The 22,989-nt window shown below is 46.7% G+C and overlaps 1 protein-coding gene across 2 annotated transcripts in view; it reads right to left on the minus strand.

Moving 5' to 3' along the window:
* Positions 1-22,989, minus strand: part of ANXA10 (annexin A10) — a 128,903-nt gene that overhangs the window by 31,482 nt on the left and 74,432 nt on the right. For both annotated transcript variants that reach the window (XM_075335112.1, XM_075335120.1), the window contains exons 7-9: positions 19,148-19,201; positions 10,097-10,190; positions 2,021-2,116 (exon numbers count right to left, since the gene is read on the minus strand). In XM_075335112.1, coding sequence (XP_075191227.1) covers positions 2,021-2,116; positions 10,097-10,190; positions 19,148-19,201 — 244 coding nt within the window. The remainder of the gene's footprint in view (positions 1-2,020; positions 2,117-10,096; positions 10,191-19,147; positions 19,202-22,989) is intronic.

The raw sequence follows: 22,989 nt of genomic DNA on the forward strand, positions 1-22,989 counted from the left end.
ACAGTGTATGATTGCAGAATTGATTTATTAAGGGTAGTATTCACAGAATGTACAAAAAAAACCTCCTAAAACCAATAATCTTTATTAGAAAATGTTTTAAAAAAGAACTCTCAAAATGCCCACATAAAAAATACAAAATGGCTCTTACTTTGGTTCTGTGAATACTAAGTAGTAATAACACTAGTGCCTAATAGACGAGAGCAAAACAACAGGGGATTTCAGGGAAACATATGCTACCTTGACCCTAGACTGCTATTTTGTATTAAAGGGACTCTCTCAGCCCAGAGTGACTGTTCTAACAAAGTACAGGCGTTCATGTATCATGGCCGGGCCAATCGTTTGAAGAAGTTGTCCACTACTTTTAATTTAATGGCCTATCGTTAGGATAGGTCATCAATGTCTGATCGGCCGGAGTCCGACGCTCTACTGATCAGCTATTCTCTGTGACGGCAAAGGTAGTAGGCAGCTGAAAATGCTCAGTTCCGGAGCTGCCCTGTCAACTGATAGCAGCCCCTGCCGGGTACTACACATTCTGCTCCTATTGATTTGAATAGGAGGCAAATGTGTAGTACCTGGCCGCAGCCACTATCAGAAGGGGCAGCTTTGGAACTGCGGCTCATGGCAACAAAAACATCTGATTGGCATGGTGTCGGCCAATCAGGCATTGATGACCTATCTTAAAAATAGGCCACCAATGTAATAGTAGTGGAAAACCTCTTTAAATATATATTTCATCTGCTTGTTATCCCTCAATCTCCATCCTCTTCTTTGATTGACAAATTTGGCTTTCTAGAGAGGGAAAACAAGCAGGTAGGAAGGTGCATTTAAATGTTTGGCCCCGCCATGATGCACAAGTTCCTGTACTTGGTTAGAACAGTCATTATTTGCTGACAGGATCCCTTTAAGGACCAAATTAGAAGTACCAGTATAAAATGTTCCCCATAGATTCAGCTGGGATTCCACCGCAAAGCTTGTATAACGGTGTCATAATTGAGTGTGACTCACCTGAGGATCGCATTGCATCTCTCGTACCGGCTACTGGCTCTCCTAACAGGAGCGTGTTAGGTGCATTGAAAAACATGAAGCTGACAAGCTCCTATCAGGAGATCTGATGGCCGGTCCAGGCAATGCAATGCGATCCTCGTGCAAGCCAAATGCAAGTGTGACTCCAGCCTAAAGCAAATGTCAAGACTGCAATCAATTACATTAATGCTTCAGGGAAGGGAACCAGGTGGTCGGTAAGACTGTTTTAATTAGATAAGGTTTTTTTTCACTTGAAATCAATGGCTGATGTAAATTGTAAGGTCCTATATATATATATATTAAAAAAAATGTTTTTATATATATATATATATATATATATATATATACACATACATATATACATACATATATACGAGATTTTTTTTTATTTTTTTAATACCTGCATAGGGGTAATAGTTCTGATGCAAATTTTTTTTCCATTGCCCATATGTAGGTACGTACCCAAGGTAGATTTAATTAGAAGCTGTAAATACAAATTGCGATGTTAGAAGATTACGATGTACCTTGTTTGTCTCTTTTTGTAAAGAAGCAGATGGAATAAGTCTAAATATTCACACAAATCTCTTTTCAAGGTAACAATATAGACAACAATTGACCCAACAAATATGATTTGTAGAAACAGAAGCGGGAGCTCTTCTGTACGATGACATTTCATAGTAATGCATTCTGCCACAAGCATCTTGCAAAATAAGAAAGAGTATTATCCCAAGAGGAAATTGCATTTATATAAATGAATCTTCTCTGTATGGATACAGAACATTACTCGCATTGTAGAGTGAAAGCTTCAGCACACCGAAGAAATTAAATCCTATTTGCTTTTCAAGTCCTGACTATTATGCGACATAAATTGGCCACTTCTACCTTTTAAATAATGAACACCATTTAAGAACACAAATTTTAAATTGGCATAAACTGGTGATAAATGTGAATCGAACACATGGAATAAGTTAACGTCCTTGATTCCCTATATACTAACCTATGGCCAAGAGAAGCTGCTGAAAGTATCCATCAAAGCAATTTTCAATGGCCGCTGCTATGTCTTGTCCAGAGATATTTTGAAATTCCTGAAAAACTTAAGATAAAATAACTTTGAAAATGGGGTAATTATACAGATAGGTCTTTCCTCAATGCAAGTTTTAAATAAAAAATTGAACTTAATTTTATGTACGGTCTGCAATATATATCAGTTAACCCCCTCATGACATTTGATGTAAGTTTGCGTCATGGTTGGGAAGGGGTTACATCAAAACTATGTAAATGTCAGGCATGGTGATCATGCAGGTAAATGGGCTGTGCCTGCACGATCACTGCCAGGAGCTTGGTCCGCAAAATACAAGCCACCATACAGCTTTGTTAGCAAAAAGTCAAAAAGCTATAGCTCTCAGAATACAGCAATAAAAACATTTTTTATTCTATTAAATTGTTTTTATTGTGTAAAAGCGTCGAAACTTAAAAAACAACATATGTCCGATGTGGTATTGCTGTATTCATAATGACTTAAAGAATAAAGCTACCTTATCACTTTTATGACATGGTGAACCGCATGAAAAAAAAATATAATCCTAAATTGCTGTTCCTTCTTGATTCTGCCTCATAAAAAGCGGATAAGAAAGTGATCCAAAAATATTATGTGGTCCAAAATGGTATCAATAAAATTTCTAACTCATCCTGTGATTCAAAAATTCTTTATTTTGTAAAAAAGCATTTTTTTAGTGTAATAGTAGCCAAACCTAAAAAAAAACGGTACAAACCTGGTATCATTGTAATCGTAATGGTCAGAGGAATAAAGCCACATTATTACTTATACTTCAAGGTGAATGGTGTAAAAAAAAAATAAAGCCAATTCTTCAACTGCTGTTGATTTGTTAATTTTGCCTCTCAATAATTGCAGTAAAGCTCAGCTCACATTTATCCTGTTTTCTACGCTGAGCACTTACACCGGGGTTTATGTGTAAATCTTTGAAAAATGTGATTCAGACAACATTTTTAATAGAAAATTCACTGTAATGAGGCAGATTGAGTCACTTTGCCCTACTATCTGGCCTGTGGTTTGTGGTTGTCCATCTTTTAACAAGTCTTAGTAGGTGTGCACAAACGTGTGAACAATAACAGTTTTGTGCACCTCATTAGTGAATCACGTATTTTGTAGATGGAAATCTCGATGAAAGTACTCAGCATACAGCACAGTATAACTTTGGACTGATCCAAAATGTTATGCACAACAAGTTTCTACGAATAGTATTAATCTGCAAAAGTGCTATTGTGACGCCCTGGAGAAGCCAGGGGTCACAGGTAATGACATCACCACACCCTACACCCCGGTTAGGCACATCAAAGCTAGACCCAGAAATCCTTGTTGCCTTTCTCCAGGGGCTGATGTTCACACCAGGGGGTGGGCCAGGCGGTTGGCCCCGCCCACCGAGGAGATCACAGTCCTGGAGGCAGGAAAACCAGGCAGATCAGTTTGAGAGATGAAAGTGGAAGGAGGAAAGTGACAGCTTAAGAGCCTGAAGTTGGTCCGGGTGTGTGCCCCGGACAGAGACAGCAAGGTTAGCAGACGGCGGTGACCGTCTGCAGGAGTGGCCTATTAGAGTTGCCGTAAGGACCGTGGACGGGTGGTGGCCCGGCGGTACCGGACCGGTACACAAGGAGAAGCCAGCACCATTGGCAGGGGCCTTTCGGATCCCGGCAAGGCTTGGAGTCGCCGTGAATTTGCCAAATCCGTCAGTGAAGGGGACCTCTGGGTTTCCAAACAACTAAGTCCCGATTGAAGGCAACAGTCCAACCGTATGAGAGAGATGCCGCCACCGCCAAGGCACCAGTTTCTCAGGGCCAGCGCCTGCGGGCAAAGAGGGGCTCGTCCGGCCCATATCCAAGTCGGGGAGCGGGTTACCGGTGGGAACCCATCGCAACCAACAGAAGTACTAGGTGCAGGGAAAGAGACAGTCACCGTTAACTACCGGGGAAAAGCAACAGCAGCCGTCCGTGGGAACCGTCTTTCCAGCCGTGTGTTTTACCGAGAACTGTGTCAATGTCTCAGGCTGAGTGAGTACCACCGTGCCGTGCGGCACAGCGCTGCCCCTGCAACCCTGCACCTCACCAGGCCCCGCACCCGGCCTGCCATCCACCCCTACCCCATCACCGGGCCCCGGGACAACCAACCCCCTACCCACGGAGGGGAGGAATAACAACAAAGCTGCTTCCTGTCACCGCTCCCGGGATCCCCGTCCAGAGCAGCGGTGGTGTCCACACAATCACCACAACCGTGGGTGGCGTCACGGACAATATCCCCAAAACCCAAACCACCCCTTTTCACTCACGGGTGAGGAGCGCCGCTCGAGTCCCCGGGATCCGGCCCATCGCTCGAGCCACTGAGCAGCAGCGGCCGCAGCAGCAGCGGCAGCCAGACCCGAGCAGTGGGAGAGCGCAGCGTCCCCTCCTCCGCCCGCGACACTATGGTTCCCCCAAAAAAGAAATCCAGCAAAATCTGCACCCCCAAATTAAAATGCCCTCCTTACTTTTGAAACACACAATGTGCCTAAACCACAGTGAAAGTCCACATGTTTGGCATGGTTGTAGTGAGGAAAAGCTCCAGCTTAATTTACAGGCTGTGTGTCTGCAGAAGCACAAGCAAGGCACAATATACTGGCGTTACAATGTACTGGCCTTCCCAAGGGCTTATTTGCAAATTTTAATTCTGCAATATTCACTGCGTTTAACTCCATGGGTGTTTTCCAGAAATAAAATCGTAACTACACCTGAGGACGAATTCACAGTAAGGGTTTAATTTTTCAAAATATGGTCACTTGAGGGGGTTTCTGCTTTTCTGGCACTTAGGGACTCTGTAACCTAGTCTAGGAAAAGCTGTTCTCTAAAAGTTAAATGGCACTCCTTTACATCCAAGCCCTGCATGTGGCTAAACAGTAAGGTACAGTAACCTATGAGGTATTTCCACATTCAGGAGAAATTGTGTAACACATTACTGGCACCTGAAAATTGCTCCATAAAACTCTGAAGTCCAATATGGCTCTTCTTCCCTTCTCAGCTTTGCACTGTACCTCAAAGGTAGTTCCTGATTACATAGAGGGAGTTGGCACAGTCACAAGATATTACACAACAAACCTTGTGGTCCACTTTGCCCTCTTATTAGCCCTTGTAAAAATTAAAAACTTAGGGCTAATACATTTTTGGGAAAAAAAATCATTATTCTTTCTTCACCGCTCAATGGTGTAAAATTCAGTGACACACTTGTGGTGTCAATATGCTCACTGCATACCTAGATGAATTCTTTAAGGGGTGTAGTTTATAAAATGCGTTCGCTTGTGGGGGGTCTTCTTATCTGGCATACAGAATGGGGTAACTCCGGCACACTAATCGTTTCCAGTGGGAATATGAAGTAAATACACGAAAAAATTGATTTCAGATCCTTTTCATTTATTGGTGCAAAATATCGTGAAAAAAGGTGCTGTACAAAATAATGTCCGCCAGGTGACGTTTCGGCTTGAAAGGCCTTCTTCAGGTCGGACAGACTGGATTCAGCAGGTTATATATGTAGGGTACATATGTACGTAAACGACCATATATAGAGGATGACATAGTCACAAGGTCGAAGCGGCTATAATGAGCCGGATGATTCAATTAAGGATGAGTATTAGCAGCACTATACTGTGTATAGAAGGAACTGATCAGATCATGCAATCACGTGGACGCTTCTATGTTGTGACTAAAATTGAGGACGGGAGAGTGGATGTCCTCGGGGTTGGTAAGGATGATCTCAATTGGTATATACAAATCCCGCAAGGTCTGGTATCACATAGGAAATGTGGTTCTCCAATGGTGTATCGCTCATCAGCAGGGAAATATCCCAAGCAAAAATATGTGTAGATGAGTTGGTAGATGTCTCTGGATGGCTGTGGCTTCAAGGGGTTAACCTGGGAAAGGGGTCCATAGGTTATGTTTGGCAATAAGTCCAGAGACTACCAGGCTACAGGTGCCTGTGATGTGGTGGTGATGGCCAACCGAGCGTCTGGTGCGTCCTGTGAAGTGGGGGGGGTCTTCTTATCTGGCATGTCTGGGGCTCTGCCAATTTGACATGGCAACCTCAAACCATTCCAACTAAATCTGAACTCCAATATGGTGCTCGTTCCTGCCGGAGCTTTGCACTGTGCCTCAAAAGTAGTTTTGGGCAACATATGGGGTATTTATGATGTTAGGAGAAATTTTTTAACAACTTGTACAGTCCATTTTCTACTATTACCCTTTTTGAAAAAACTTGGGGCCAAAGGAACATTCTAGTGAAAAAAAATATTTTTTTATTTTCACAGCCCAATGTTATACAGTTCACTGCAGAATTGATACTCTACATTGGAATATGCACTTGTCAGTATGCTGTTTTTTAATCCATGCTTTGTGCATTAGGCCAATATGCACTTTATTAGATCAAACCATCTATTTTCTGTTTATCAGTTTTTGCACTGAGTTGTTTTTTTTTTTGTTTCTTTTTATAATTGTAAAATGAAATAACTGAAACTATTTTATCCTGATGGTGTGTAATGCATGTTTTTCAGTATATAATTTTAGATGGTTTAGGTACTCTACTGTTTGCTATAAGTGTCATTCTTTTCTTTGTAGGTTTTATATTACACTTCACAGGGTCATGTCCAAATTCACAAGTACAACAAAATACTATCCCTATGTAGATAGAAATATCACACCTCTCACTCTTAGACTAGCCTCTGTGACAAAGCATGATATTGCACCAGGCTCTTCTTTCATAGAGGATCCTTGACGATACACTCTCGCCTCATGGTAACAGGGCAGATAGAAAGATGGAATGGGCAATTGGATTTCAACATAGCCGATCATATTGTTCTATGTCACTGAAAGAGATATCTTGCAGCAGCTTGTTTCCTTCTTCCATTTAAAACAGGCACACTTTGCCAAGGTGAACAATGCATGCTTATAGGGATATGGAGAAAGCTGTGTCACGCTAGGTATGGGAACGTACCAAGCACACGAAGAAAAAGAAAAGAAGGGAAACCCTTTGTCTATGGAAGGGGGAAGATGGTGACCCCTGACCAAGCCTACTGCTGGACCATGGCTTCCCTCACCATCCTAGATAGTTTCCGTGCCTATGTGCCAAGCTGGATACCTGACCCTAGCTGTCCCTGAAGTAGGCCCTAGGTAGGGAGCAGATGGGATGAGTGCTTAGTCAACCCCAATAAGTATTAAAGAAGACATAGGGATAACCAACAGGGGGAAAGAGAATGAACAACTTTTTTCCAGATGACTCAGGGAGAGGAACAACCACAAAAATTCACCAAATGTATACAAGCTGACTGCTTGCACTGAAGATTTGTAAAGGACATAAGAGCTATCACCAGTACCGAGTAAGGGTATGTGCACACGTTGCTTTTTTTTCCGCGCGGAAAAAAACGCACCCTCTGGCAGAGGGGAGAATAGTAAACAATGCTTTTTGAGAAACAACGCATCGAAAACGCATGCGTTTTTCATGCGTTTTTCATGCGTTTTTCATGCGTTTTTCATGTGTTTTTTTAGGTGCGTTTTTTAAGACTTGGGTACCTATACGTCAGAAAACCCCCACAAGTGACCCCATTTTGGAATCTGCACCCCTCAAGGATTTTAATCAGGAGTATATTAAACATTTTGAATCCACAGCTACTTCCCCCAAAATGTAGCTGTAGCAACAATATTCTCACTGTTGGGCTATGTGGCCATGATCCAGCGACACGGCGTCTAGTACCCAGTGTCAGCCTTCCTGCAGAGATGTGAGTGTTTCCCACGGGAGAACGCAGCTGCCCATGCCCACGATTTGGGTTCAGGCTGCTGTGGAGCTCTATGCTACCTGCAGAGAACACTCATCTACGCAGCATAAATTGACATGCTGAGGCTCGGGAAGCTGCGCCACCGGTCGGTTTATGCTGCGGAGAAAAGAAGCACAGTGGGCATGAGATTTCTAAAAATCCTTCCACTGTGCTTCTACTGCACAACGCAGCGTCATGGACGCAGGGAAAACACTCTGCGCCCAAAACGCTGCAAACCCCAATTGTGGGCATCCAGCCTAAAAAGCGTCAATGGAGGTCAAATATATATACAACGTCCCACCCCCCCCTGCATATTCTAAGCTGGCACCTTTAGTACCTTTCATGTGGCACTAAAGGGTGCCTAGCCTAGTTTTTATCACAAAAACAAAAAAAAAAATGGCGTGGGTCCCCCCTATTTTTGATAGCCAGTCAGGGTAAAGCAGACAGCTGTAGCCTGCAAACCACAGCTGGCAGCTTCATCTTGTCTGGAGATCAATTTGGAGGGCTCCGCAGGTTTTTTTTTTTATTTATAAATAAAAATAATAAAAAAAAAATAACATGGAGTCCCCCCAAATTAGATCACCAGCCAAGGTGAAGCTGACAGCTGAGGTCTGGTATTCTCAGGGTGGGAAGAGCCATGGTTATTGGACTCTTCCCAGCCTAAAAATAGCAGGCCACAGCCACCCCAGAAGTGGCGCATCCATTAGATGCGCCAATCCTGGCGCTTCGCCCCAACTCATCCCGCGCCCTGGTGCGTTGGCTAACGGGGTAATAAATGGGGTTGATACCAGATGTGTAATGTCACCTGGCATCAAGCCCAGCAATTAGTGATGTCACGGCGTCTATCAGACACCCGACATAACTAATTGACAGTAAACAAAAGCAAAAAAAGACAAAAAAATTTTTATTAGAAAAAACACTCCCCAAATCATTCCCTTGTTCTCCAATTTAATAAAAAAAATGGGTCCGCAGAAATCCATTTGGATGTCCCACGTCGGCTCTGGACCTTCTAGAATATGGGGGCACGTTCAGGGAACGTATCCCCCATTTTCTAGGAGGGCAGACCCTCCATTTGAGGAGAGTGAGTGCAAAAATCTGCACCCACTCTCCCCGGGTCACAGCTGCAGAGTGCCGAGCAGCCAGCACAGCTCACACTGAACACTGTGCTGGCTGTCAGCTGCTCTGCTCATGTGACCGCACTGACCGGCGTCTGCTGTGAAGGAGGAGGGGGCCGCGGGGGATCAGCGCTGCGACCGGACAGGTATGTATGACACCGGGGGGAATTGGGGTGAACGGGCAGGGCCTGGGTGCATTTTTCTGTCGCATGTCTCAAGGCACATGCGACAGATAACATAGGAGCATGGCGGCCGGTGCACTACTGTGCGCGCAGCCATGTTGGATTTTCGGGAGGGGGGTCGGGGGTCGGGGCGGGCACTTTGGCGACACCGGGGGCTTTGCCAGGAAGTGAGGTCAACAGGAAACCTCTTGACCTCACTTCCAGGTAAATGCCTGCGTTCTGGCGTGCCGACAAAGCCCGCGGACCGCAACAAAAAAGCAGGTCCATGCGGTGTAGCTGCGTTCTGACCCCACATCATTGATTTCAATGGGGGAGAGAACGCAGCCACACCGCACAAAAGAAGTGACATGCTGCTTTTCTTTCCGCACCGATTTTTGGCATCCAAAACGCTGCGGAAAGAAACGCAGCGTGTGCACTGATTTTTCAGCTTTCCCATACACTTTGCTGGGAAAGCTGAACGCATGCAATTTGCCACTGAAATGCTGCGGTTCAAAACGCAGCGTTTCCGCGGTAAAAAACGCAACGTGTGCACACAGCCTAATAGGAAGTGAAGGTATATAAAAAGACACCACGAGAAGTGCCAATGAAAAGCAGCTGAAAGGTTGAGGAACTCCGCAGGGTTCTAAAGGGAAAGGGATAAAAAACAAGCAGAAATAATAGAGGTGAGGGAGCAGTTTGCACAGCCAAACACTGTGAACTTTTATAGCCAGACATCACAGCACTGTCTGTCACCCATGACAAACCTGTGACAGGCTCAGAAGCAATCATGTTCACCCACCAGGTATGTAATTTGCATGGCCTACTTAACAGTAACATATTTTTGGATAATACTCTAAAAAGACAGTTCTGTCAACTTCTTGCATCTAAGAAAATAGTATTTGTTAATAGAAACATTTTCTTATCTACAGATTCAATTGTAAGGAAACATTACCCATCCATAACTGCTGGGAACTTTTGTTACATAAGATCATTTGCATCATGTTTTTGTGCTCCCCTGATCTTCTTTGACATGCTTCCCAAAGGACCTAGGACACATCAAGAGACACCTTTGTTATTTATGTGGAGAACCTTTTTACACAGTAGCACATGAATCCATTTTTATACAAGTAAAACAAAGAGAAGTTTTGCATTTAAGTAAGTTTTGTATTTACTCATTATATATGTGACCTCCCAAAACTGCACAGAGAAATGGTCTTCGGAATGGAGGGTGGCCCTTTATATAAATAGTATATAATAAAAACTCTAAAATAGACATATTTTTAAAATGTCCACAAAAAGCGTTAAATTCTAAAATAATAATCAGTAGTGATGAGCGAGCATGCTTGTCACTACTCGGTACTCGCACGAGTATCACTGTACTCGGGCTGCTCGGCGGGGACCGAGTAATCTCGCGATACTCGTGCTTTACTCGTGGTCTTCATTTCTGCATGTTGGCGCTCTTTTGAGAGCCAGCCCTCATGCAGGGATTGGCTGGCAGACCACTGCAATGCCACAGCCCTGTTAGTTGTGGAATTGCAGTGATTGGCCGGCCTGCACAGCGTCACCGAGCCTTTATATCGGCCGGCGCGCTGTGCTCTGCTCACAGCTATTCTGACAGTGAGTGTAGGGAGAGTGTCGCTGATTCAGGGAAAGCTTTGCGGCCCTTTATAGCTTTTTCAGTTGCAGGGCTGCAAACAGTGTGACCAAAAGTCCTTCTCAGGACTATTCTAGTTGTATACAGGCAGGCAGGGTATAGCCAGGTCGGAGTACAGTAGCAGAGTCCTTCTCAGGACTATTGTTGCTATATACAGGCAGGGTATAGCCAGGTCTGAATACAGGCTAGTGACCAAAAGAGTCCTTGTCAGGACTATTGTAGCAGTATACAGGCAGGCAGGCAGGCAGGGTAGTGGTGACCGTATACCAGCCTTCATATCTGGGGCTGGTGTACACAGTGTAAAACAGTCCAGATAGTGTCTGACTTGTCTGTACTGTAATTGTCGCTCCCCAAAAAAACCTGTTAGTAGGTTATTATTGCGTCCGTGCTTGGTTTTTAAAACCGCACGTGTGTGCCTGTTGGTGGCAGCGTACAGGTGCACTGGTGTGCGTTTACCAAACTATTATATAACGCACAAGTGTAGTGTATAATACACGTCAGTCAGCAGTGGCTGATAGTGTCAGAGTTCTTAATTTTTGCTCCTAAAACCTGTGTTAGGTTATTATTGCGTCCGTGCTTGGTTTTTAAAACCGCACGTGTGTGCCTGTTGGTGGCAGCGTACAGGTGCACTGGTGTGCGTTTACCAAACTATTATATAACGCACAAGTGTAGTGTATAATACACGTCAGTCAGCAGTGGCTGATAGTGTCAGAGTTCTTAATTTTTGCTCCTAAAACCTGTGTTAGGTTATTATTGCGTCCGTGCTTGGTTTTTAAAACCGCACGTGTGTGCCTGTTGGTGGCAGCGTACAGGTGCACTGGTGTGCGTTTACCAAACTATTATATAACGCACAAGTGTAGTGTATAATACACGTCAGTCAGCAGTGGCTGATAGTGTCAGAGTTCTTAATTTTTGCTCCTAAAACCTGTGTTAGGTTATTATTGCGTCCGTGCTTGGTTTTTAAAACCGCACGTGTGTGCCTGTTGGTGGCAGCGTACAGGTGCACTGGTGTGCGTTTACCAAACTATTATATAACGCACAAGTGTAGTGTATAATACACGTCAGTCAGCAGTGGCTGATAGTGTCAGAGTTCTTAATTTTTGCTCCTAAAACCTGTGTTAGGTTATTATTGCGTCCGTGCTTGGTTTTTAAAACCGCACGTGTGTGCCTGTTGGTGGCAGCGTACAGGTGCACTGGTGTGCGTTTACCAAACTATTATATAACGCACAAGTGTAGTGTATAATACACGTCAGTCAGCAGTGGCTGATAGTGTCAGAGTTCTTAATTTTTGCTCCTAAAACCTGTGTTAGGTTATTATTGCGTCCGTGCTTGGTTTTTAAAACCGCACGTGTGTGCCTGTTGGTGGCAGCGTACAGGTGCACTGGTGTGCGTTTACCAAACTATTATATAACGCACAAGTGTAGTGTATAATACACGTCAGTCAGCAGTGGCTGATAGTGTCAGAGTTCTTAATTTTTGCTCCTAAAACCTGTGTTAGGTTATTATTGCGTCCGTGCTTGGTTTTTAAAACCGCACGTGTGTGCCTGTTGGTGGCAGCGTACAGGTGCACTGGTGTGCGTTTACCAAACTATTATATAACGCACAAGTGTAGTGTATAATACACGTCAGTCAGCAGTGGCTGATAGTGTCAGAGTTCTTAATTTTTGCTCCTAAAACCTGTGTTAGGTTATTATTGCGTCCGTGCTTGGTTTTTAAAACCGCACGTGTGTGCCTGTTGGTGGCAGCGTACAGGTGCACTGGTGTGCGTTTACCAAACTATTATATAACGCACAAGTGTAGTGTATAATACACGTCAGTCAGCAGTGGCTGATAGTGTCAGAGTTCTTAATTTTTGCTCCTAAAACCTGTGTTAGGTTATTATTGCGTCCGTGCTTGGTTTTTAAAACCGCACGTGTGTGCCTGTCGGTGGCAGCGTACAGGTGCACTTGTGTGCAATTTCCAGAAACTTTGATATAACGCAGAAGTAGTGAATATACACGTCAGCAGTGCACAGCATTGCAAAATGCGCAAGGGCATTGGCAAGGAACAAGGAAGTGGACGTGATGGTGGTGCAGGCAGAGGCCGAGGTCGTGGGCAAGCTCTAATTTCGCCACAACAAAGGGCCACATCTAGTCGCTCGCACGTCCTGTCCCAAATTCTTGGGGACCGCAGCAGTACACCGCTCTTGAACCAAGACCAGTGTCAACAGGTTGTTAGTTGGATAGCGGATAATGCTTCCAGTCAGATTGGCACCACCACAAACACTCTGTCTTCCACACGGTCAAGTGTCAGTAGCCGTGATACTGCACCGCACATTTCTGAACCTGATCCTCCTTCCTACCACCAGGCTGAGTACACGTCCTCCTCGGACATTAATGATCCCACACTTGGACACTCGGAAGAGCTGTTCACGTTTCCATTCACACATTCTGGCCTCTCGCCAGCTCATATTGAAGTGGGTCATGAGGAGATCGTCTGTACAGATGGCCAAATATTTGAGCAGCCACGTTCTCACGAAGTTGGCAACGTGTCTCAACAAGTGGTGGACGATGATGAGACACAATTGTCAGCAAGTCAGGAGGAGGAGCAGGGTGCGGAAGAGGAAGACGACGTGGTGGATGATCCAGTAACTGACCCAACCTGGCAGGAGGATATGCAGAGCGAGGACAGCAGTGCACAGGGGGAGGGAGGCGTAGCATCACAACAGGCAGTAAGAAGCAGGGTGGTGGCCCCAGGCAGAAGTCAGGCAACCGTTCCCCGGAACAACACGACGACACAAGGTGCCTGTCCAAATGTTAGGTCTTCACGAGTCTGGCAGTTTTTTAAGTTGGATCCAGATGATTCAAAAAAGGCCATTTGCAACACCTGCCGTGCCAGCATCAGCAGGGGTACCAAAACTAGCAGCCTGACCACCACCAGCATGATCAGGCACATGTCAGCCAAGCACCCGACTTTGTGGGAAGTACAACAGAGTCGAGGAGCAGTGCTTGCTGATGTCACTGCTACGTCTTCGCTGGTTGTGCATGCGAGCCAATCCTCTGTCCATGCTGCCTGCGAACAAGCCTCCTCCACTCCTGCACCTACAGTTGCCTACGCAGAAAGAACACCATCATCAAGCACGTCCTTGTCCCAGCGCAGCGTTCAGTTATCCATTCAGCAAACCTTTGAACGCAGGCGCAAATACACTGCCAACACCCCACATGCCACAGTTCTAAATGCTAACATTTCGCGACTGCTTGCGCTGGAAATGTTGCCTTTTAGGCTGGTGGAGACAGAAGCATTCCGTGACCTGATGGCGGCAGCTGTCCCACGTTACTCGGTCCCCAGCCGCCACTATTTCTCCCGGTGTGCCGTCCCCGCGTTGCATAACCACGTGTCACAAAACATCACACGTGCCCTGAACAACGCTGTTTCACCCAAGGTCCACCTAACCACAGACACGTGGACAAGTGCTTGTGGGCAAGGCCGCTACATCTCGTTGACGGCACACTGGGTTAATATTGTGGAAGCTGGGACCCAGTCTGAGCGAGGGACGCAACACGTCCTTCCCACACCAAGGTTTGCAGGCCCTACCTCAGTCAGTGTTTCACCCACACTCTACAGCTCCGGAATGTCATGCTCTTCAGCCTCCTCCTCCTCCTGCGCATCCTCATCCACTGTGCCCTCCACACCAGTCACAAGCTGGAAGCACTGCAGCACTGCCTCGGCGAAGCGGCAACAGGCTGTGCTGAAGCTAATCTGCATAGGTGACAAACCCCACAATGCAGAAGAGCTGTGGACAGCTCTGAAACAGCAGGCAGATCACTGGCTCACACCTCTGAACCTAAAGCCAGGAAAGGTCGTTTGTGACAATGGCCGGAACCTGGTGGCGGCTTTGAGGCGAGGCCAGCTGACACATGTTCCATGCGTGGCCCATGTGCTCAACCTCGTGGTTCAGCGGTTTATAAAGTCATACCCAGAGCTGTCTGATCTGCTGGTAAAAGTTCGCCGCCTGTCTGCACATTTTCGAAAGTCACCTACTGCTTCAGCCGGCCTTGCCGGCTTTCAGCGCCGTTTGCATCTTCCGGCTCACAGACTGGTGTGTGATGTCCCCACGCGTTGGAATTCAACTCTGCACATGTTGGTCAGGATATGTGAGCAGAAGAGGGCAGTTGTTGAGTACCTGCATCACCTAAGCCGTCGGGAAATGGGTCAAACTCCACACATAACACCTGAGGAGTGGAGATGGATGTCAGACCTATGTACCATCCTCCAAAACTTTGAGGACTCCACCAAGATGGTGAGTGGTGATGACGCCATTATTAGCGTCACCATACCGCTACTCTGCCTTCTAAAACGGTCCCTGCTGAAAAACAAACATGATGCATTGCAGGCGGAGCGCGATGAGTTGCAGCAAGAAACAGTAGTGGGTGTGGGTGATAACACACAGCCCAGCCTCGTCTCATCACAACGTGCAGTGGAGGACTATGACGAGGAGGAGGATGAAGACATGGAGCAACTCTCCGGCCAAATTGAGGATATGACATGCACACCAGTCATATCCTCGATTCAGCGTGGCTGGCCAGAGGACAGGGTAGATGAGGAGGAGGAGGAGGAGGAGGAGGAGGAGGAGGACAGCATGTTCAGTCATCTTGTTGGTCAGGCTACTGAAGTCCTGGCTGTTAAGAGTCTGGCGCACATGGCTGACTTTATGGTAAGCTGCCTGTCTCGTGACCCTCGCGTTAAGAACATCTTGGCCGACAATCATTACTGGTTGGTAACACTGTTAGACCCACGCTACAAGGAGAACTTTTTGTCTCTTATTCCCGTGGAGGAGAGGTCAACCAAAATGCAGCAGTTTCGGAAGGCCATACTCACGGAAGTAGGCAAAGCATTCCCCTCACAAAACGCTAGCGGCATAGGTCAGGAATCAGTGGACAACCGAGGCGTACAGCCGAGAGAGGCACAAGTCCAATCCGCCAGAGGTAGGGGAACAGTCTTTAAGATGTGGGACAGTTTTCTCAGCCCCTCACGTACCACAGCCCCTGAGGTGCGGGGTAGTGCCACAAGAAATCCTAAGTTTGCCCAGATGCTGAAGGAGTACCTTGCAGATCGAACAACTGTACTCCGACATTCCTCTGTGCCTTACAATTATTGGGTATCCAAGCTGGACACGTGGCATGAATTGGCTCTCTACGCCTTGGAAGTCCTGGCCTGCCCTGCTGCTAGCGTTTTGTCAGAGCGTGTTTTTAGTGCCGCAGGTGGAATCATTACAGATAAACGCACCCGCCTGTCAACTGAAAATGCTGACAGGCTGACTCTGATAAAGATGAACAAGGGTTGGATTGGGCCAGACTTCACCACACCACCAGCAAATGAGAGCGGAATTTAAAGTTTGCCATGTACCTCCACTCACCCATGGGTACACTTCTCGACTTTGGATAATCGCTGGACTGCTCCTCCTTCTCCTCATGCGCCATCATGATGACCGTTACAATAGTTAGGTCTTTGTTTCAGGTATACCCCCAGTGGTAAATTTTTTCGCCCATTCTTTGCAGAATGGACATTACAACGACAGGAGACCCGCTCCTTTGCAATGGGAACAATGTTTTGAGGCCCTCATGCACGTCTCTACCCAGGGACAACGTGTAGCCTCCCAATTTTTGGCTGCCCTGCCTAAGGGCTATACTATAATACACCCACTTCCTTAAAATGGACACTTAATGTTTTGAGGCCCTCATGCACGTCTCTACCCAGGGACAATGTGGAGCCTCCCAATTTTTGGCTGCCCTGGCAAAGGGCTATACTGAAATAGACCCACTTCCTTACAATGGGCACTTCAGGTTTAAAGGCCATCATGCACGTCTCTACCCAGGGACAATGTGGAGCCTCCCAATTTTTGGCTGCCCTGCCTAAGGGCTATACTGAAATACACCCACTTCCTTAAAATGGACACTTAATGTTTTGAGGCCCTCATGCACGTCTCTACCCAGGGACAATGTGGAGCCTCCCAATTTTTGGCTGCCCTGGCAAAGGGCTATACTGAAATAGACCCACTTCCTTACAATGGGCACTTCAGGTTTAAAGGCCATCATGCACGTCTCTACCCAGGGACAATGTGGAGCCTCCCAATTTTTGGCTGCCCTGCCTAAGGGCTATACTATAATACACCCACTTCCTGACAATGGACACTTAATGTTTTGAGGCCCTCATGCACGTCTCTACCCAGGGACAATGTGGAGCCTCCCAATTTTTGGCTGCCCTGGCAAAGGGCTATACTGAAATAGACCCACTTCCTTACAATGGGCACTTCAGGTTTAAAGGCCATCATGCACGTCTCTATCCAGGGACAATGTGGAGCCTCCCAATTTTTGGCTGCCCTGCCTAAGGGCTATACTGAAATACACCCACTTCCTTAAAATGGACACTTAATGTTTTGAGGCCCTCATGCACGTCTCTACCCAGGGACAATGTGGAGCCTCCCAATTTTTGGCTGCCCTGGCAAAGGGCTATACTGAAATAGACCCACTTCCTTACAATGGGCACTTCAGGTTTAAAGGCCATCATGCACGTCTCTATCCAGGGACAATGTGGAGCCTCCCAATTTTTGGCTGCCCTGCCTAAGGGCTATACTGAAATACACCCACTTCCTTAAAATGGACACTTAATGTTTTGAGGCCCTCATGCACGTCTCTACCCAGGGACAATGTGGAGCCTCCCAATTTTTGGCTGCCCTGGCAAAGGGCTATACTGAAATAGACCCACTTCCTTACAATGGGCACTTCAGGTTTAAAGGCCATCATGCACGTCTCTACCCAGGGACAATGTGGAGCCTCCCAATTTTTGGCTGCCCTGCCTAAGGGCTATACTATAATACACCCACTTCCTGACAATGGACACTTAATGTTTTGAGGCCCTCATGCACGTCTCTACCCAGGGACAATGTGGAGCCTCCCAATTTTTGGCTGCCCTGGCAAAGGGCTATACTGAAATAGACCCACTTCCTTACAATGGGCACTTCAGGTTTAAAGGCCATCATGCACGTCTCTACCCAGGGACAATGTGGAGCCTCCCAATTTTTGGCTGCCCTGGCAAAGGGCTATACTGAAATAGACCCACTTCCTTACAATGGGCACTTCAGGTTTAAAGGCCATCATGCACGTCTCTATCCAGGGACAATGTGGAGCCTCCCAATTTTTGGCTGCCCTGCCTAAGGGCTATACTGAAATACACCCACTTCCTTAAAATGGACACTTAATGTTTTGAGGCCCTCATGCACGTCTCTACCCAGGGACAATGTGGAGCCTCCCAATTTTTGGCTGCCCTGGCAAAGGGCTATACTGAAATAGACCCACTTCCTTACAATGGGCACTTCAGGTTTAAAGGCCATCATGCACGTCTCTACCCAGGGACAATGTGGAGCCTCCCAATTTTTGGCTGCCCTGCCTAAGGGCTATACTATAATACACCCACTTCCTGACAATGGACACTTAATGTTTTGAGGCCCTCATGCACGTCTCTACCCAGGGACAATGTGGAGCCTCCCAATTTTTGGCTGCCCTGGCAAAGGGCTATACTGAAATAGACCCACTTCCTTACAATGGGCACTTCAGGTTTAAAGGCCATCATGCACGTCTCTACCCAGGGACAATGTGGAGCCTCCCAATTTTTGGCTGCCCTGCCTAAGGGCTATACTATAATACACCCACTTCCTGACAATGGACACTTAATGTTTTGAGGCCCTCATGCACGTCTGTATGCAGGGGCATTGGTGAACCTCACAATTTAGGACTGCCCTGGCAAAGGAAAATACTACAAAGACTCACTTCCTCAAAATGGGCACATTAGACTCAAGAGGCCTTCATGTACGTCTCTTCTCAGGGACATCGGAGTGCCACACAATGTTTTCACGTAAAATCTTTCATGTATTGATCTCAAAAAGTAACATACACCAGCTCTATCTCACTATTGGGTATGTGCCCTTAACATTTCCGCCATGAAAAATCATTTTGGGGTCATTTTGGAAGGTTTTCTGGTGAGTCCGTAAAAATGGCGTAAAACGCGGACAAAATTGTTCACAGCTGTGACTTTTGAGTGATAAATGCTTCAAGGGGTCTTCCCCATGCTGTTGCCATGTCATTTGAGCACTCTTCTGAGACTTTTGTGACATTTTTAGGGTTTCTCCATGCTGCCGGGAGGTCATTTCACAAAAATACTCGGGTCTCCCATAGGATAACATTGGGCTCGTTGCTCGGGCCGAGTACACGAGTATCTTGGGAGGCTCGGCCCGAGCTTCGAGCACCCGAGCTTTTTAGTACTCGCTCATCACTAATAATCAGGTTTGTACCCTGCACACCACATAGAACATACCACTGCATCCTGAGCCGCCATGCTAGGATCTGCATATCCTTCCTCTCTTACTCCCTGCAATAGATAATAACAATGAACCAATATTCATGTAATTACTTTAAAAAAATTGTGTTTAAAGGAAATCTGTCATTAGAATAATACTGCGTGATTTCAAGTAGGTTTTACTCAGAAACACTACAGAGAGTCTCAGAGCAAACATTCTGTAAAAAATGGCCAGGGACTAGTGATGGATGAACCCAGACAGTAAGACCGGGGCCACACAGGGACTACTGCGATCCTCGCATGCAACTCGGCTCATGCTGGCAGCACAGCGGGAACCGAGTGTCATGCGATTGTCATTGCAACTGAGGTCCAATCATGCGATCGGACCACAGCTGCAGGGGGCGGGCCGGTGCGATTTTTCTCTCTCCCCATAAACTTGAATGTGTGCGAGAGAAACAAGGATTGCATTGCACCCGCAGCATACTGCGATTGTTTTCTCGGTCCGATTAAAGCTCAGAAAATAATCTCTCATGGGTGCTGGCACATAGGTTAATAATAGTCCGAGTGGAATGCGATGTTTTATCGCATTCCACTCGCTCCGATTTTCTCGCCGTGTGACTTAAGCCTGCTTTACACGTTGCAATTAGTTGTACAATCGCATTTGCGATGTGACACGCCCAGGTTGCATACGGGATCTTATGAGATTGCACGTAGGTCATTAATTTGCTGTCACACGTGCGTTAGTGGTCTATGTTAAATTGATCAATTTTGTGTGCGATCCTTTAGATCATGTGTTCTGTGACGTATGCATTGGGCACCTTTTTTTGTTTTTTTATTTATTGACTTGCCAAGCGTGTGTAATGTGTAGGAATGCGTTTTTACTATGTCATCTGCCATTCAGCTCTGCTACATGGCCACTGACAGCAGACACAGACAGCCATGTAGCAGAGCTGAATGGCAGATGACAGCAGACACAGACAGCCATGTAGCAGAGCTGAATGGCAGATGACAGCAGACACAGACAGAGCCGCACTGTCAGAATGAACTCGGGTGAACTTCACCCGACTTCATTGTCATGCTGCGGCTCTGTCTGTGCCGCGTCCTGATCAGCGGTCACCTGTGAAGGGCTCACCGGGGACCGCTAAACTCCTGAGTAACTGAATTGAGCAGCCCTCTCTCATATACTCACCGATCCCCGATCCCCGGCGCTGCACGGCATTCACACTGCTCCGGCGGCTTTTACTGTTTTGAAAAAGCCGGCCGCCCATTAAACAATCTCGTATTCCCTGCTTTCCCCGCCCACCGGCGCCTATGATTGGTTACAGTGAGACACGCCCCCACGCTGAGTGACAGGTGTCACACTGCACCCAATCACAGCAGCCGGTGGGCGTGTCTATACTGTGTAGTGAAATAAATAATTAAATAATTAAAAGAAATGGCGTGCGGTCCCCCTAATTATAAAACCAGCCAGATAAAGCCATACGGCTGAAGGCTGGTATTCTCAGGATGGGGAGCTCCACGTTATGGGGAGCCCCCCAGCCTAACAATATCAGCCAACAGCCGCCCAGAATTGCCGCATACATTAGATGCGACAGTTCTGGGATTGTACCCGGCTTTTCCCGATTTGCCCTGGTGCGTTGGCAAATCGGGGTAATAAGGAGTTAATGGCAGCCCATAGCTGCCGATAAGTCCTAGATTAATCATGTCAGGCGTCTATGAGACACCTTCCATGATTAATCTGTAAATTACAGTAAATAAACACACACAACTGAAAAAACCTTTATTAGAAATAAAAAACACAAACATATACCCTGGTTAACTACTTTAATCAGCCCAAAAAAGCCCTCCATGTCCGGCGTAATCCAGGATGGTCCAGCGTCGCTTCCAGCTCTGCTGCATGGAGGTGACCGGAGCAGCAGAAGACACAGCCGCTCCTGTCACCTCCACACAGCAACTGAAGACAGCCGCGCAATCAGCTGAGCTGTCACTGAGGTTACCTGGATCCAGAGGTGGATGCAGCGGTGGCCGCGGGTAACCTCAGTGACAGCTCAGCTGATCGCGCTACTCACCGCCGCTCCTCTCACCTCCACGCAGCAACTGAGGTGAGTAGCGCGATCAGCTGAGCTGTCACTGAGGTTACCCGTGGCCACCGCAGCATCCAGCGACAGCGGGTGACCTCAGTGACAGCTCAGCTGATCGCGCGGCTGTCTTCAGTTGCTGTGTGGAGGTGACAGGAGCGGTGGTGTCTGCTGCAGCTCCGGTCACCTCCATGCAGCACAGCTGGAAGCGACGCTGGAGCATCCTGGATTACGCCGGACATGGAGGGCTTTTTTGGGCTGATTAAAGTGGTTAACCAGGGTATATGTTTGTCTTTTTTATTTCTAATAAAGGATTTTTTCAGTTGTGTGTGTTTATTTACTGTAATTTACAGATTAATCATGGAAGGTGTCTCATAGACGCCTGACATGATTAATCTAGGACTTATTGGCAGCTATGGGCTGCCAATAGTTCCTTATTACCCCGATTTGCCAACGCACCAGGGCAAATCGGGAAGAGCCGGGTACAGTCCCAGAACTGTCGCATATAATGTATGCGGCAATTCTGGGCGGCTGTTGGCTGATATTGTTAGGCTGGGGGGCTCCCCATAACGTGGAGCTCCCCATCCTGAGAATACCAGCCTTCAGCCGTATGGCTTTATCTGGCTGGTTTTAAAATTGGGGGGGACCGCACGCCGTTTTTTTAAATTATTTAATTATTTATTTCACTGCACAGTATAGACACGCCCACCGGCTGCTGTGATTGGGTGCAGTGTTACACCTGTCACTCAGTGTGGGGGCGTGTCTCACTGTAACCAATCATAGGCGCCGGTGGGCGGGGAAAGCAGGGAATACGAGATTGTTTAATGGGCGGCCGGCTTTTTCAAAACAGTAAAAGCCGCCAAAGCAGTGTGAATGCCGTGCAGCGCCGCGCTGGGGATCGGTGAGTATGAGAGAGGGGGATAGACTGACATGGACAGAGAGTGAGGGACAGAGATAGTGACCAACTGACAGAGATTAGTGAATGACAGACATTGTGAGGTGCTTCAGAATGCAGCTTTTCAGCTGCGCTCTCAAGCGGACCTTTTCTAAGCTGCGGTGCAGAGCGCACACCTGTGCACATAGCCTCAGACATCAAAATCATATGAGGGATGTCACACGTTACAATTGACTAGGTTCGTGCAACAAAACGCTCAATTCTAGACAAAGGTACGATGTGTTTGCGATCAACGGTTTTGCGTTCAATCCTGATCGCACGTAGATATCACACGCAGATACCTCACAAACGATGCCGGATGTGTGTCACTTACAACTTGACCCCAACGACGGATTGTGAGATATATTGAAGCGTGTAAAGCGGGCTTTAGGCCTTAAAGTCTGGATCTGTGTGGGTTCAAAAGTATCCATGTACCAACCCTGGACCCAGAGTTCTCAGGGAACTGTGGGTAAAAATCTGGATCCAGCAACTCGGGTAATTAAAAAAAGTAGGCTTATTTGTCTCCCGTGCTGCTGTAATTCTACTTCCGAGGCTACTCATTAGCCTTCACATATATGCACTACTTATGCACTACTTCCCCCACCCACTGGCAGTCACAGCACCTTTGATTGGTTGCAGTCAGACCGTACTCCCTCCCTGTGTGACAAAATCTACATAGGGTCTCCCCATATTATGATACCAAGCACAGGTAAAGCATTTGGCTACAGGCTTCAGCTCTCAGCCATGTGCTTATCTTGGCTGTGTGTCAAAATAAGAGGGAGCCCTTGCAGTTTTTTTAATTATTTACATAAATAATTTAAAGGGTGTGCAATTCCCACCCAATTTTG

This window comes from Anomaloglossus baeobatrachus, chromosome 1 (assembly GCF_048569485.1).
Source record: "Anomaloglossus baeobatrachus isolate aAnoBae1 chromosome 1, aAnoBae1.hap1, whole genome shotgun sequence".
Taxonomy (NCBI): domain Eukaryota; kingdom Metazoa; phylum Chordata; class Amphibia; order Anura; family Aromobatidae; genus Anomaloglossus; species Anomaloglossus baeobatrachus.